The following is a 13,456-nucleotide window of genomic DNA, read 5'->3' as shown; positions in this document are numbered from 1 at the left end:
TGTATTCTTATTAGCGGGGAAGAATTACATCTAGGATAAAATTGAGGAATACGTTGGAAAATCAAAGGTTTTTGGGCACCAGTTTAACGGTGGCTCATCATGATATTTTTATTTTTATGTTTGTTAGGTGCACCGGATTTAATTATGAAACTATCATCGGCGAATCATAAATCCGATCTCTAAGAAAGCACCTCTTAAAACATTTTGTTTGTCCTGTAAGAACACCCAATTTTATTGTATAGAGTGTGACAAGTCTAACCGGGTTTTTGACCATTTGTTATAGCTAAAAATTATGGAGATTCTATCTACATATCTTTGATGCGTAAATGTAATGGGATGTGTAACATCTGATGTAGTTTACAGATATCGACCATAATATGGATCATGAATTAGGATAACAAAAAAAAAAAGGTAATAGGTTCAAGAGACATAAAAGAACATTTTTTATAGTCTGTTATTTGTTTTCCAAAGACTGAGAGATGACGAAAAGTCAATTAAAGGTCGTTCATAATCATGCATTGTAAACAAAAGTTTTTTTTTTATCCAATCATTTTGAGCGAAAGCAGAGTCCGGATTTAAGGTTGTATCACCGGAGCTATCAGAAAAGAAATTTATACGTAAGATAATAACGTACTGGCTACTACAGACATGACAGAAGTTGATCATTAAGGATATGATTAAATTTCTTTTTAGTTACAAGCATTCTTGTTCATCTAGAGTGTACCGATTAGGGTTCCATTATACTCACCAAATGTTTTTAACTCATTAGCATTTTAAATGCATCATTTATAGTGAAGATTATGACCTTCGTACTTTTATATACATGAAGACAACACATACGAAGAGTTTTTTTTCAAAGAAAGGCATATTTCATTAGGATTAGACATTAGAAAACGATTACGCATTTGTCATACAATGAAAAAGAGAGCGTTTTCCGAGAACAGCTGGTTGGTGCCTTGACACTATGCACTCCCTTAATCAATCCAATGGTATTCAGATAAGACGATAGCGTAAAGGGTAAAAATTCAACAACGTACGGATGACAAGTAGAACATCTTGGTATGGTCAATCAACCCATTATAAGCAAAATATAAAGACGTGATCATTTATACGAACATGACATACATATCGATCAAAACAGTATTTGTGCTTTATTCCAGTACAGGACAGCTATCTCGAGGGGGCTTTTAAACCTCCCAGTCACAAACACAAAATGCATACCTTATTCCCTCAGGTTTTAGACACTCTGTCCTATTCATTTTAAGATTTACCTTGCAAAAGTGTAAAGCCCTATCAAAGGATCCTCACTGGTGCTATATTCCTCCATGTCACAAAGAGTTTGACAAAAGATTATTATCTAGCACACCGCTAATAGGCTGAGCGATGACAATGATCACCCCAACCTGTTAAAAAAGAGTATAGTTGCTTATCATTTGTTTATTGTTTCATCCAAGAAAAACAAGAATGTTAGTGATTCTCTTTAATACCTGTAAAAAAATTAACATTTCACCATGACTTTAGATTGGTCAAAGAAAGTGCAGTCTTTATTACTTGGACACAGGTGAAAGAAACGTTTTCAGATAAGAAGGGCATATAGATGCGCTTGCAAGTGTAGGGAGTGTGTGATATGATATTTCGGTTTATATCTCTTGACATAAATAAAAAAATCCCATTTTTTGATGCTGTAATCAAATTTATTTTCACCCCCTATTTTAGTCTACTTTTTTGTTTACATAAAAAAAATACTTTTCTTGACAAAACTGTAATCAACACAAATTGTCATACTTTTTATTATACCTTGAAGAATCTAAAAACAATTCTCAGCTTCTTCTTCTATTATTTTATTATGCCTTCATTAAAGTGTATCGCTTATATATGTGGGTTCTTGAAAAGGTCTCGTAAGATTTCTATATTTTGTTTTTGTTTATGACAAAATTTAAAGTAGTACAAACCACTAGTTTGGGTATAACATAATTCATGTGAAACTTTTACTCATGTATTTAATCGAAAATGACAAGGTTACTGCGCTTTTCTTTTCTTCCTCATAGACTTTTTTTGATAGATCATGCCCATTAGAGGGCATTATTTTCCGCCTGGTGCTGAAGACTCGTCCTATACCCCGCATGGTGCTAGAATATACCCTTTACACCATATACTCTTTTATACCATATACCCTTTACACCATATACTCTTTCATACCATATACCCTTTACACTATATACTCTTTACACCATATACTCTTTATAACATATGCCCTTTACAACATATACCCTTTACACCATATACCCTTTACACCATATACCCTTTAGACCATATACCCTTTAGACCATATACCCTTTACAACATATACCCTTTACAACATATACCCTTTACGACATATACCCTTTACAACATATACCCTTTAGACCATATACCCTTTGCACTTACCATATATCTTTTTTTACTTGAAACATGCCCTCTTTACTTCATAAGCTTTACCTATACAAAACACTCAAATTCTCAAATTCTGGTGCTGCGTACACAATATACCATGTAAGTACTGTCATGCCTGTAAATATCTCCAAGACCGCAAATATCCTCAAGACTGTAAATATGTGTAACTCTGTAAACACCTCCAATACTGTGTACATAACTTCAAGATTGTAAATATCCTCAAGACTGTGAATATCCTCAAGACTGTAAATATCTTCAAGACTGTAAATATCTTCAAGACTGTAAAAATCTTCAAGACTGTAAATATCCTCATGACTGTAATAACTACAAGACTGTAAATACATGTAACCCTGTAAATACCTCCAAGACTGTGTACATAATTTCAAGATTGTAAATATTCTCAAGACTGTAAATATGCTCAAGACTGTAAATATCTCCAAGACTGTATATACCTTCAAGATTGTAAATATGCCTAAGACTGTAAATATGCTCAAGACTGTAAATATCCTCAAGACTGTAAATATCCACATGACTGTAAATATCCTCAAGACTGTATATATTCTCAAGATTGTAAATATTCTCATGACTGTAAATATCCTCAAGACTGTAAATAACTACAAGACTGTAAATAACTACAAGACTGTAAATACATGTAATCCTGTAAATACCTCCAAGACTATGAACATAACTTCAAGACTGTAAATATCTGCAACCATGTAAATACCTTCAAGCCTTGGTGCCACATATACATAATCTACCCTGTAAATACCTTCAAGCCTGGTGCCACATATACATATGATACCCTGTAAATACCATCAAGCCTGTAAATACTTTCAAGCCTGTAAATACTTTCAAGCCTGGTGCTACATGTACATAATTTACCCTGTAAACAACAGCAAGCCCGGTGCTTTGTACATAGAAATAGATATAGAGGTAGATGTAGAGATAGATGTAGAGATAGATGTAGAGATAGACATAGATATAGATATAGAGTTAGATGTAGACATAGATATAAAAAAAAAATAAAGTATACCCAAGCCTGGTGCTCTATACCCCAAAAAAAACACCATTTCGAAATTGTCTATATTCCCTTTTTGACAAAAAAAAAAAAAAAAAAAAATCAGCAAATGTCTGTTTTATTGCCTTAAGCATTGACATAAAAAAAAAAGAGTGAAAGGTTCAGTCTTCTTTATTAACTACCATATTACCAAATGTATAAGAATATATAGATACATTCAATTATGTGGGTGTAGTCAATCATAATGTTTTTGGGGATAATCATACGTGTGATCTTTATCATGATTTTCAAACACCTCAACTTTTTTTTTTTTAAAAAAAAACATTACGATATCAACCCGTCATAAACAATTGCTACTGAACATAAATGGTAATCCAACTGTACCCAAACTCTCTATACATTCTTTATCTGTTAAATGGTGCAGTTGTGGGGTTATTAACCGTGCTATTTCTTGCAAAAAAGCTATAAGAAAGCAATAGACAGTAAAATAAACTTTTCATATTGTTTGCTTATGTCAAGGTCATACAGATGTGGTTACAAAAAAAAACAAAAACAAAAAAAAAATGAGTTGACAAGGGTGGGACTATACGATGTAAGATTATTATGTGGGGGAGCATATTTTGGTATGCATGGTAGTATCAAGCTATCATTATGACTTGTACTGGTCAACGATATAGATATGGTGAATCATGCTCCAGATATCCAGATATCAGTGTAGTTAAACAAATTCTTTCAAGCCATCATTGGACATGATAGTGCCTCCCACATAGTTAGCTAATACCACACTTGATGCAAGCAGGTTTTTTTAAAAAAAAAGAAAACATGGATCCTCTTTTTTTTAATGTTTAAATAAAAGGCCCTAATACAAAAGAGAGCATTATTCATATCAGAAACTGTTGTAGAGACACAGAAGTACATTCATCACACTCCATAGACACCGATCTTCGAGGTATAATACGCAAGGGACCGTTTCCATGTAAGATACTTTTTCAGATAGTGTCGAGGATGGTATTGGCCGGAATAATATAAAAGGCTTGTTATGACAATGATTTCCATAATACACGTGTGCTAATCGGCATCCGTTGACAATTACAATGACAAAATGCGTAAAGGAGCTTTGGCCTATGCTGTGTAACTCCAATGTCACATTATGATTGGGTGTGGCAATGTGGAAAAAGAAATTATTTTTAGAGGCCCATCATGCCAATTCACCCACTGTTGGACTTTACGTACTAGCCTTTTTTTATGAAGCATTAAAGTTACATATATATATAACTACGTATAATGAATATTAGAGATGTCACAAAACGCTTGTCCGTTCCTACGCAGGCGATGCTAGTTAGCTGGGAATGCCAGTTTTAGGCTTGATTCTGTACTTGCATAGTGATTATCCAATTTGTTTTTTTAAAAAGAAAGCCGGTCAAATGTATCTGATTCACAGTGGTGAGAATGATAATAATAATTACACTGCATTAAGGATGGACAATCATATAAAACATGTTCGACTTGCTGTCATTATACAGTTGAAGGCTTCTCACATTGTCAAACCTAGTGGGGGAGGCAAGCCTTGACTTCATTCTAGAGTGCTACTGGAATTATGGAATTGAAATAAAAAATTTTCTTTTGTCATTGGATGTTATAAATTTTTCATAGAGAAATACTTCGGAAGAAATAATCTCAAGGTCCATTCATGCCCACACTATCAGAGCGATTCGTAATTTATATTCTCTGGCTATTAACTGTCTGTATTTTTCTGAAGTGATATGTCCTTGAAAATAAAAATACATTCTTTTTTTATTGATGGGTGCTTTCTTGATTGGATGGGGTGGAGGATGAGATGACTTTATACGTGTGGGTGTTAGAAAATAGTCTCCCTTTTTCAGAAAGGCACATCTTTTTAGATAAGAAAGGAAAATTCTCCCATGTGTATGTTGACACTGGCGTTTTACAATACATACCAAAAACTAGAGGTTAATTTTCATTCTAGTCTCTACCTTGACAATTTAAACATGTTTCCACGGTAAAAAAGGCCATTCAATTTATCATTGTTGTATCCGTTTGGCAGAAAATAAAAAATGTCAGAGTAATTATTATGACTGGAGACTCTTTGTAATGAAACAAGAGGATTGCCATTTGATGTATTATGAAGTGAATCAGGGAATAACAAGGTGATAAAACGTCATGAGCCCAAGTGAGGATAGCAATTCTACACCCAGCATTATTGACACAACCTACAGAAATGATGCCAATCAGCGTTTTTTTATTTTATTTAAAAGAGCGTGACACAAGAAATATTTTCAGCAAGTAGAATATTTCCAACAGCATAAAACTATAAACCCGCTGATTGGAAGGGCAGCAGTGGAAGGGGGAGGTTTTGAATATGTTGTGTGACCTTTGAGAAAGCTGTTAATGGAAAAATTAATTTTAAACAGCCGTTAAACGAATGTATGCGGCAACCCCCCCTTCTTTTTTTTTTTTATAAACGTGTCTCTCTTTTCTCTCTCATTGTGATATCATGAAAGTTTTTAGTATTCTAGCCATCACAAGTTGCTTATTACAAGCATGTTCAGCAGGCATATGGGGATCCAACAAAAAAGATCCCATTCAAGCAGAAGAGAATTTACCTCTTGCACCTACCTTTAAATTCGATTATAAGCTTTCCTTTAAAAAGAATTTTTATTACAATGAAACCGTTCCCTTCTGGACAACAGGAGGAGGTACCTGATGCATGAAGAAAGAAAAGCATGGCTGCTAATGCTTTTTATTATTATTTACTAGACGTTCTCAAGTCCGATGACTTTATTCGACTTTCACCTTCTGTTCCCAACACCAAAGGTTATATCTGGTCGGATATCCCTAACCCTTATGAGTCATGGGAAGTAGAGGTAGCATTCAAAGTGTCTGGTAATAGTATGCATGGTGGACGAGGTTTAGCCTTTTGGTATGCCAAAGAGAACCATGAACCCGGACCTGTATTTGGTGCTAAAGATAAATGGGATGGTCTTAGTGTTTGGCTTGATTCTGCAAACCCTGTGGTAAGGTACATTTTAAATGTATGTATAAATTAATCCCTAAAACGAAAAGTATAAAAAAAAAAAATAGACGCATAAACCTACGACCATGGTCTTGTTAAATGACGGCACTTTAGCTTTTGCTGCTGGTACAGATCCTACAAAGCATACACTGGGTACATGTTCTATCAGTTATAGAAATTCAGAGAACCCTGCTTATCTTCGGGTCTCTTACAAGGACACCACATTAACCGTAAGCGTGTTTATTTTTAATTTATTATTTATTATTATTTATTCACCCTTCCAATGTTGGGGAAATAAAAAAAAAAAAAGGTGTCTATGGATAATGGATCGGGTGGTAAAGATTATCGTACTTGTGTACAGAAATCAGGCATCAAGTTACCCACTGGGTACTACTTTGGTATCTCTGTAAGTTTTTTGCGCGTCATTTAGTACAATTCAAAAAATAATAATTGTTTTTGACTTTTATTTAGGCTGCTTCTCATTCACCTGCTGGTAAAAAAAAAATTGCTTTGTTTGTTGATGTGTTTGTAAATGTCGTTTATTTTTAACGCGTTTCCGATAGATGATCATGATATTATTTCTTTTGAAACCAAACAATTGAATCCACCTCAAAAGCTCGAGGTAAGAATACGTTTTTTTATTTTCTTATCCATTCAGCATACCCTGACATAATCTCGTAGCATCCAAGCCGACCTTTGGAAGATGAAAAGAAAAAGAGAGGCGAGGAATTCACAGGTATTGATGAAGAGCAAAAAAAGGCAAGTTCATCTCTCTCTCTCTCTTTTTTTGTCTGTGTGTGTATATGGTTTACTAAAGAGATATTTTTAACAGAAAATCGAAGAAGCCGAATTTCAAATGAGAAAATTAAGAGACGCGGAAGATTATGGAGGTGAAGTGGCTGTGAATTTGGCCACGATTTACGATACGCAGCGTAGAGCCATTGAGCATATCCAAATTTTGCAATTGCAGATCGAAGCTTTAGGTGCACCCACGCCTGAGGATGCCATTGGTGGTAATTATAAGGTCCTTGATCTCAGTAAATTGAGTGCAGGCGCAGGTACAGCTGCAAACTCAGGTTCAGGACCAGATGCTACGTAAGTGTGTGTGTGTGTGGGTGGGTTGTGGCGTTTTAAAAAAATAATAACCTCATTTTGGGTCGGTAGTGCTGAAATCCAACGTATTGCTCAAGAGATCACCAAGGAGTCACAAAGGAATATGCAACAAATTGAAAGGATCGCTGCCGAGCAAAACCTTAAAATGAAGGATATTCAATCTGCGTTAGTTCAACTAGAAGGCACTCTTTCCACCTTGGATGTAAGCATGCTATATTATATTTTCAAAAACCTTATGTAACCTTTCTTTTTTTGGCATGTATAGAAACGCTCTTTAGCCCAAAGCAACATGATGCATTCCAAGATGAATGAGGTAAATATGCGATCTGCCGAGACAAAAGGAACCATGTCCTCCTTCTTGAAATATATCTTTTATGCGTTCCTTGCACAATTTTTGTTTGGTATCGCTGCTTATCTTTATTGGAAATTACGTGTTGAGCGTAACGATAAGAAGTTTGTCTGAAGACATACAAACGGCCCTCTTTTTTTTTTATATATATATAAAATAACATCCACTCCCTTTCCTCTCTCTCTCTCTCTTTCTATAAAACAAGTTTGCTCGTATTTAACCAATCTAATGAAACATTTTCTACGTGTTCGTCGAAATCGTGAAGTCTAGTATATGCAGAAGAGCTAAAAAGTTCGCGTGCTTTGGAAATCGTCTCCTCCTCTTCCACCAAACGAACTTCGGGGCCTTGGAAAGCCTCCTTGACCTTTCTCCATTGATTCTCTGCGAAAACAAAGGGCTACACATGTCTTTTAGTTTACCTTTGATTTACTCTCCTCCTATTTGAACTTACTGTAATGGCGGATTCGTTTAATTCTGAGAATTGCTTGTTATCCAACTACAATGATAAAAATAAAGAGAAAAGGTCAGCATCATCGCGCGTCCACTGTGTCTACCAGGCATTTTTTTTTTTTTACCAAAAAGATGAGTGCCTTGTTGCCATTGTTCTTTCTGATTGTCTCCCCTACTTTGATGGCTCTTTCAGGCAAGGCGTTATCTTCAGCACTGGCATTAGCTTGATACCAACCAACAATGCTTAAACTATTTTGCTTGGCGTAAATGTCTGTCTATTTAATATGTACCACAGTTAATAGCTGCAATGTCTTCCAGTGTTCTTGTTTTTTCTTTTTACCTGCTTTAAAGCAACTTCAAGCATGGGAGTAACGGTAGTCCAATGATGAAAGAAGGGGACGGCGGTGTTTACTTGTACGCCATCAGGTGTGTTTGTACCCAACAAGACACCACAAACAGCAGAGGAAGGGTATTTAGCAGCATGGAGGAGAGGGATCGTATAAGCTTGAACTTGAACTTTAGACATGATGAAGGGGATAAAGAAAAAATATGTGTTGTGTGCTACAACATTTGATATATTTTTTTTTATTGTGTGGATTTGAATGTCAGACAACAATCAAAAATGAAGAGGTGATGGTTAAAATTGTTTATTAAACAAAAAAAAAAAAAATATACTTTGAAATTTGAGGCTAAGGGGATTAATACTGTGAGCGTTACATAAGAAGAAAAAAATAGGAAAGAAACGCTCTATAAAAAAAAAAGGGTGGTGAATTGTGTTTGATGTTTGAAGGTGTAGTTTAAGCAGCATAAATGGATCTCTTCTTTCTGTTCGAGTTGGCAAGAGGAGAACCACCCGTGATAGCAAAAGGATAACTACAAGAATCCCCATTTTCATAATCAAAATCTTCGTCATCATAATCGTCATCATCAATCTCAAAGACACAGACGCTATAGTAACCAGCATCCATATCGACTCTCCAGTCGAATACAAATTCGTCACCTGTATTTAATGCAGCGCTCCACAAACCAATGGTCTTTTTGGGTTCAAAATCGGCAGAATCGGTATACTTGAACAAGACAGCTTGGATTTTATTCTCACTGTCATCTGTCACATCATCGGTAACAAAGCGAATGGTATCCGAAGTAGTAAAAGAGGATCCTTCGGCAGGAAGGTCAAACGTATCGCTAGCAAAGACAGAAGCAGTAATACCGAGAATAAGAGCAGAAATGACGGAGAACTACAAATGTCATGATAAGAATCAAAATGGGATACCTATATTATTTTACACTGTATTTTTATTACCTTCATTGTTATAAAAGAGAAATGATATTATAATAGAATAAGAAAAGAAAAGAATACCGAGGTTGGGAATAAGGATGGCTATTTATATGAGTTTCTATGGTAATATCCACCCCTTGTTTGTAGTGATAAATGGTTGCGCCTCTCTCCTGCTGTTTAAGGCACTCTGTAAATGAAGTAAGATGATCTCAGCAGCTAAACTATTCTCGTTTTTCTAAAGCTAATTTGACTCAAAAGGGGCTACACAAGAAAAAAGATAAACATGGGTGAGCCTAAATATATAGATCCCACTCCTCTCTTTTTTTTTAAAAGGGGTCTCAACTTGCTTTGGGATTATCCCCTTCCTTTTGAAACAAAAGACTGTATTTTCACATTCAAATTCACTACAATAGTGACTTATTATGATTCTCCCTTTTGGTCTTACTGTGAAAAAATAAATAAATAAAAAATCAAATTAATGAGCCTTCTTTTTTAATTAGAAGACAAAGACTCTTTTTATCTTGTCAGACCACATCATTTTCCGTCATGTAAATGCATGATGCACATATACAACAAGATAATGCTTACTGAAAATCTTTTTTTTTTCACCTTCACCTCCTCTTCCCCTTTCTATCCCAGATTATACTTTTTTTTTAATCGGCAAGATAAAGTTCCTCTTGTCAACTAAAAAAACAAAAGCAGTAGAAAGATGAAACCCCAATAAATAAATTAAAAAAAAAAAAAAAGGAAATTGAAATGAAAATAGACGAAACTGGAAAAAGAACATCAAAATAAAAGGAAAAAGCAACAGTAACAAAACGTCAGTTTGGTTCTCAGGGGACTGGAGAGATATATAGATGAAAATACTCCTAAGAAACAAAAAGAATATAAGGAGAAAAATAAAAACCAACACACAACCCCCCAACCTGCAATTGGAAAGCGATCGCTCTTTTTTTTTTTTTAAACGTTGCTATACAATAGTACCAGTCCGAATGTAGGTATATGTGCATTTAGCTTGTTCCAATCATATGGATAACATACTCGGAAAGGCTACTTCATTATCCACTGAAAACCATTGTTCAGTAAATATTATTAAGAGCTAGATGAAACCATTGCTAATGCTGTGATTTATTAAAGAACTAAAATTGTGTTGAGTGGTTTGAGTATTTTATATATATATATAGAACATGTTTATAAATTGAAATGGGGGTGGCAAGCTTCCAATGATGGATAAAGAAATGTCAACTTTAAATTGATGGACTTGTTATAATGTAGCACAACAATAAAAAACCTGATTGATTCAATAAGCTCGTATAAATTACAGAATATTTAAAACATTGTCAAATAATAATAAAAAATGCATAACTGGAATATCAAGATATAGTACCTTGGTTGAGTATTCTATATATGAGATACAGCTATTTTTTTTGGGTTACAACGACTCTAAGCCAAACATATATATACATGTATAAACTAAAAGTTTCTAGCTGATCTAGTTGTTTCACACTTTTATATATTGTTGGATCATCGTTTATCGTTATACCTATATTTTAAAGCGTATAAAATACACCCTTTTTCGTCATACGGTAACCAATACTGGTTAAGTGATATGATACACTCGCTTTTCTGTTGGTCTCAGTTTGAGTATAGAAATGTCAAGAACACAATTTGTTTTGTACGTGCATTCCATCTTGACTTGTAGCTATCTCTTTCATTACTAAAATCTAGCCGTAAAGCGCAAGATACATTTACAGCATTTAAAGATAAGCGGCCAAGTCAAAGAGTATATATTTACATCAAGTGAAGCGTCACCGATGTCAAAAGTATTACTCAGCATACGAAAAAATGATTGTTCACCAGATTATTATTCACCAATCAAAATTTATCAATTTTACATTGACTACCAGTATTTTGAAACGATTGTACCATGCTTTAGACTAAATTTTATATCACCAGTATCACTCACCTGATTAATAACACACAGCAAGTCCTCCCTAGCAAACGAATGATGGGGATGTAAATGGGTGTTTCTTCTCCGAGGGATGGCTTATGCTATTTCTAGTTATGAAGCTTTGGATGATGTGATTATGGGATTATCATCTTGTGTCACATTGACTACGTGGTCCAACATATTATAGTACATGTGAGAATGACATCAAAATATTATTTGCTTATGGTTACACGGATTACATCTAGGAAGAAAGATATTTATTACAGAAAAAAGTGTCACATGGAATGCACACGTGCATAGTTATAATAATAAAAGAAAAAGATCAAACGAAATGTATCATGGGGTGTGGAAAAAGAGAGGTCATCATTAAAAAGGGATATATACAGTATTAGAGGATGTAAACAAAAAAAAAAAGGGAATAAACTAACAAACATGATCTGAATCTCTTAAACTTAAAATGCTCCGAACATCAGCAGTAAAACGAAGTGCGTCTAAAAGTGGTAATAAATCGAGTAAACAATCATCTTTGGGATTGGATATCCACGTAGGTAAAGGAATTGCATTGTCTGCTCATAAAAAAAACAAATTCATCTTTAATACCTTTGGCAATTCCATTTAAAAATAGTATACGCTTTTTTTTTTTTTTTTTACCTTGACATAATTCATACGCTGCAGGACTATTGTCTATTAAACATACCTTGGATAAGTCAGATTCAGCTATTGTGATGTCCTTAAGAAAGTTTCCATTCCGTAATAAGCATGATTGTCGAAAATAACGTTGACTGATCACCGTCTGATCCTGATCTAACCAGTCAATCACTGGATCTGCGTACTCTGACATGGATGCTGTAAAGATAACAACTCGGTACCATTTACTTATCTATAGTTGTAAACCTCTATTATTTAGCATTCTCATACAAAATATCCAGATATCTATCCACACAAGCACACAAATACACACACACTTACAGTGGAGAGAAAGAAATCCACATGAGGCCTTTTATACACCTCGTATAATATACTTTGTTTATCACTGGTTACTTCAATTGTTGTCTTTTTGATGGACGGGCTGATGTTATTTTCGGTCGTTCCAAGTCGAACAGAGTGTACCAGTGTTTCATCCAAATCCAAAACAAGCGTCTTTCCTTTATAGTATTGTAGTGCAATTGGGTTATGCATCGTAGCTGCTTTTGCAACAGGAGTTTGTTGTTTAATAAATAGCATACTTTGAACGTACTTGAATATGAACTGGAAAATTTCGTATAGCTGTTGAAATAAAAAAGCTTGCCTGCTGTTCGAAGTGTTATTGCTCAAGCTAGGCATTCTTATTATGTTGTAATGGAAGTGTTCAATGAAAGGGAAAAAAAAAAGAAGAAAGAAAAAAAAAAAAAAGAGAGGAGATATTATTGTTTTACAAGCGCCGATCATCAGTGTATGAAATAACGTCACTTTTTTGTTACAATCAAAGAAACTCAGACTCTTATAGGTAGGTTGTTTATACTTTTTCTTTTTTTTTTTTTCAGTACCTTCCATGAGTGTCAGGATCACTCATGTTTACCCGTGAGCTATTTAATGAAATGTTCAAGATGGCGTGACATTATGTGCCTGTAGAATATAACGCTTTTCTCTCCCTTTCTTTCTACACTGCAGAAAAAAAAAAAAAAAAAAAAAAACTCCCACGAGTACCCGAAAATCGGTCATTTTTTTTTCTGATTTACCGTCGTTTTGGGATATATTCACTAGTACATAAATCATGGGGTTTGCTCAAATCATGCTTTGGCTGTTGTTGAACAATGAATGATACTGATATATGGATTCCCCTTGCTATG

At 34.6% G+C, this 13,456-nt stretch overlaps 6 protein-coding genes across 6 annotated transcripts; 1 reads left to right on the top strand and 5 right to left on the bottom strand.

Annotated features, from left to right (window-relative positions):
* Positions 1–2,391: 2,391 nt before the first annotated feature.
* EV154DRAFT_56531 (uncharacterized protein) lies at positions 2,392–3,102 on the bottom strand. The gene has a single exon (XM_051605892.1). The coding sequence runs from the start codon at positions 3,015–3,017 to the stop codon at positions 2,475–2,477; it is 543 nt and encodes a 180-aa protein (XP_051452637.1). The 5' UTR covers positions 3,018–3,102; the 3' UTR covers positions 2,392–2,474.
* Positions 3,024–3,515, bottom strand: EV154DRAFT_525216 (uncharacterized protein; the record flags this gene model as incomplete). Its single annotated transcript, XM_051603262.1, is given in 2 exon segments — positions 3,024–3,414; positions 3,428–3,515. Coding segments are annotated over 2 exon segments (286 nt in total), but the record flags the coding sequence as incomplete, so codon positions are not given.
* Positions 3,516–5,966: 2,451 nt separating this feature from the next.
* Positions 5,967–7,584, top strand: EV154DRAFT_429402 (legume-like lectin family-domain-containing protein; the record flags this gene model as incomplete). Its single annotated transcript, XM_051596464.1, has 8 exons — positions 5,967–6,168; positions 6,230–6,486; positions 6,554–6,715; positions 6,796–6,891; positions 6,957–6,978; positions 7,049–7,107; positions 7,167–7,248; positions 7,382–7,584. The coding sequence occupies 8 exons, from the start codon at positions 5,967–5,969 to the stop codon at positions 7,582–7,584; spliced, it is 1,083 nt and encodes a 360-aa protein (XP_051452635.1).
* A 459-nt stretch (positions 7,585–8,043) lies between these two features.
* On the bottom strand, positions 8,044–8,973 carry EV154DRAFT_56479 (uncharacterized protein). Its single transcript, XM_051605861.1, has 4 exons — positions 8,738–8,973; positions 8,523–8,672; positions 8,399–8,443; positions 8,044–8,344 (listed from the first exon to the last, which is right to left on the bottom strand). Exons 1-4 carry the CDS (start codon positions 8,921–8,923, stop codon positions 8,141–8,143), a joined length of 585 nt encoding a protein of 194 aa, XP_051452634.1. The 5' UTR covers positions 8,924–8,973; the 3' UTR covers positions 8,044–8,140.
* Positions 8,974–9,016: 43 nt separating this feature from the next.
* EV154DRAFT_606507 (uncharacterized protein) lies at positions 9,017–9,858 on the bottom strand. Its single transcript, XM_051607546.1, has 2 exons — positions 9,701–9,858; positions 9,017–9,635 (listed from the first exon to the last, which is right to left on the bottom strand). Exons 1-2 carry the CDS (start codon positions 9,704–9,706, stop codon positions 9,195–9,197), a joined length of 447 nt encoding a protein of 148 aa, XP_051452633.1. The 5' UTR covers positions 9,707–9,858; the 3' UTR covers positions 9,017–9,194.
* Positions 9,859–12,050: 2,192 nt separating this feature from the next.
* EV154DRAFT_429403 (NLI interacting factor) lies at positions 12,051–12,806 on the bottom strand (the record flags this gene model as incomplete). Its single annotated transcript, XM_051596465.1, has 3 exons — positions 12,051–12,193; positions 12,279–12,507; positions 12,597–12,806. The coding sequence occupies 3 exons, from the start codon at positions 12,804–12,806 to the stop codon at positions 12,051–12,053; spliced, it is 582 nt and encodes a 193-aa protein (XP_051452632.1).
* Positions 12,807–13,456: the final 650 nt, after the last annotated feature.

This window comes from Mucor mucedo, assembly GCF_025094135.1.
Source record: "Mucor mucedo strain NRRL 3635 chromosome Unknown EV154scaffold_139, whole genome shotgun sequence".
Lineage (NCBI taxonomy): Eukaryota > Fungi > Mucoromycota > Mucoromycetes > Mucorales > Mucoraceae > Mucor > Mucor mucedo.
Note: the sequence above shows the minus strand (reverse complement) of the source record. Positions and strands in the feature narration are given on the sequence as shown.

Bases quoted from the DNA above. Each gene is read 5' to 3' on its own strand.
- EV154DRAFT_56531 (XM_051605892.1), bottom strand. From the start codon at position 3,017: ATGAGAATATTTACAATCTTGAGAATATATACAGTCTTGAGGATATTT.
- EV154DRAFT_56479 (XM_051605861.1), bottom strand. From the start codon at position 8,923: ATGTCTAAAGTTCAAGTTCAAGCTTATACGATCCCTCTCCTCCATGCT. The intron at 8,444-8,522 runs GTAAAAAAAAAA...TTATCATTGTAG, and splicing joins ACAAGGCACTCATCTTTTTG to TTGGATAACAAGCAATTCTC. The intron at 8,345-8,398 runs GTAAGTTCAAAT...AGACATGTGTAG, and splicing joins TAAACGAATCCGCCATTACA to CCCTTTGTTTTCGCAGAGAA.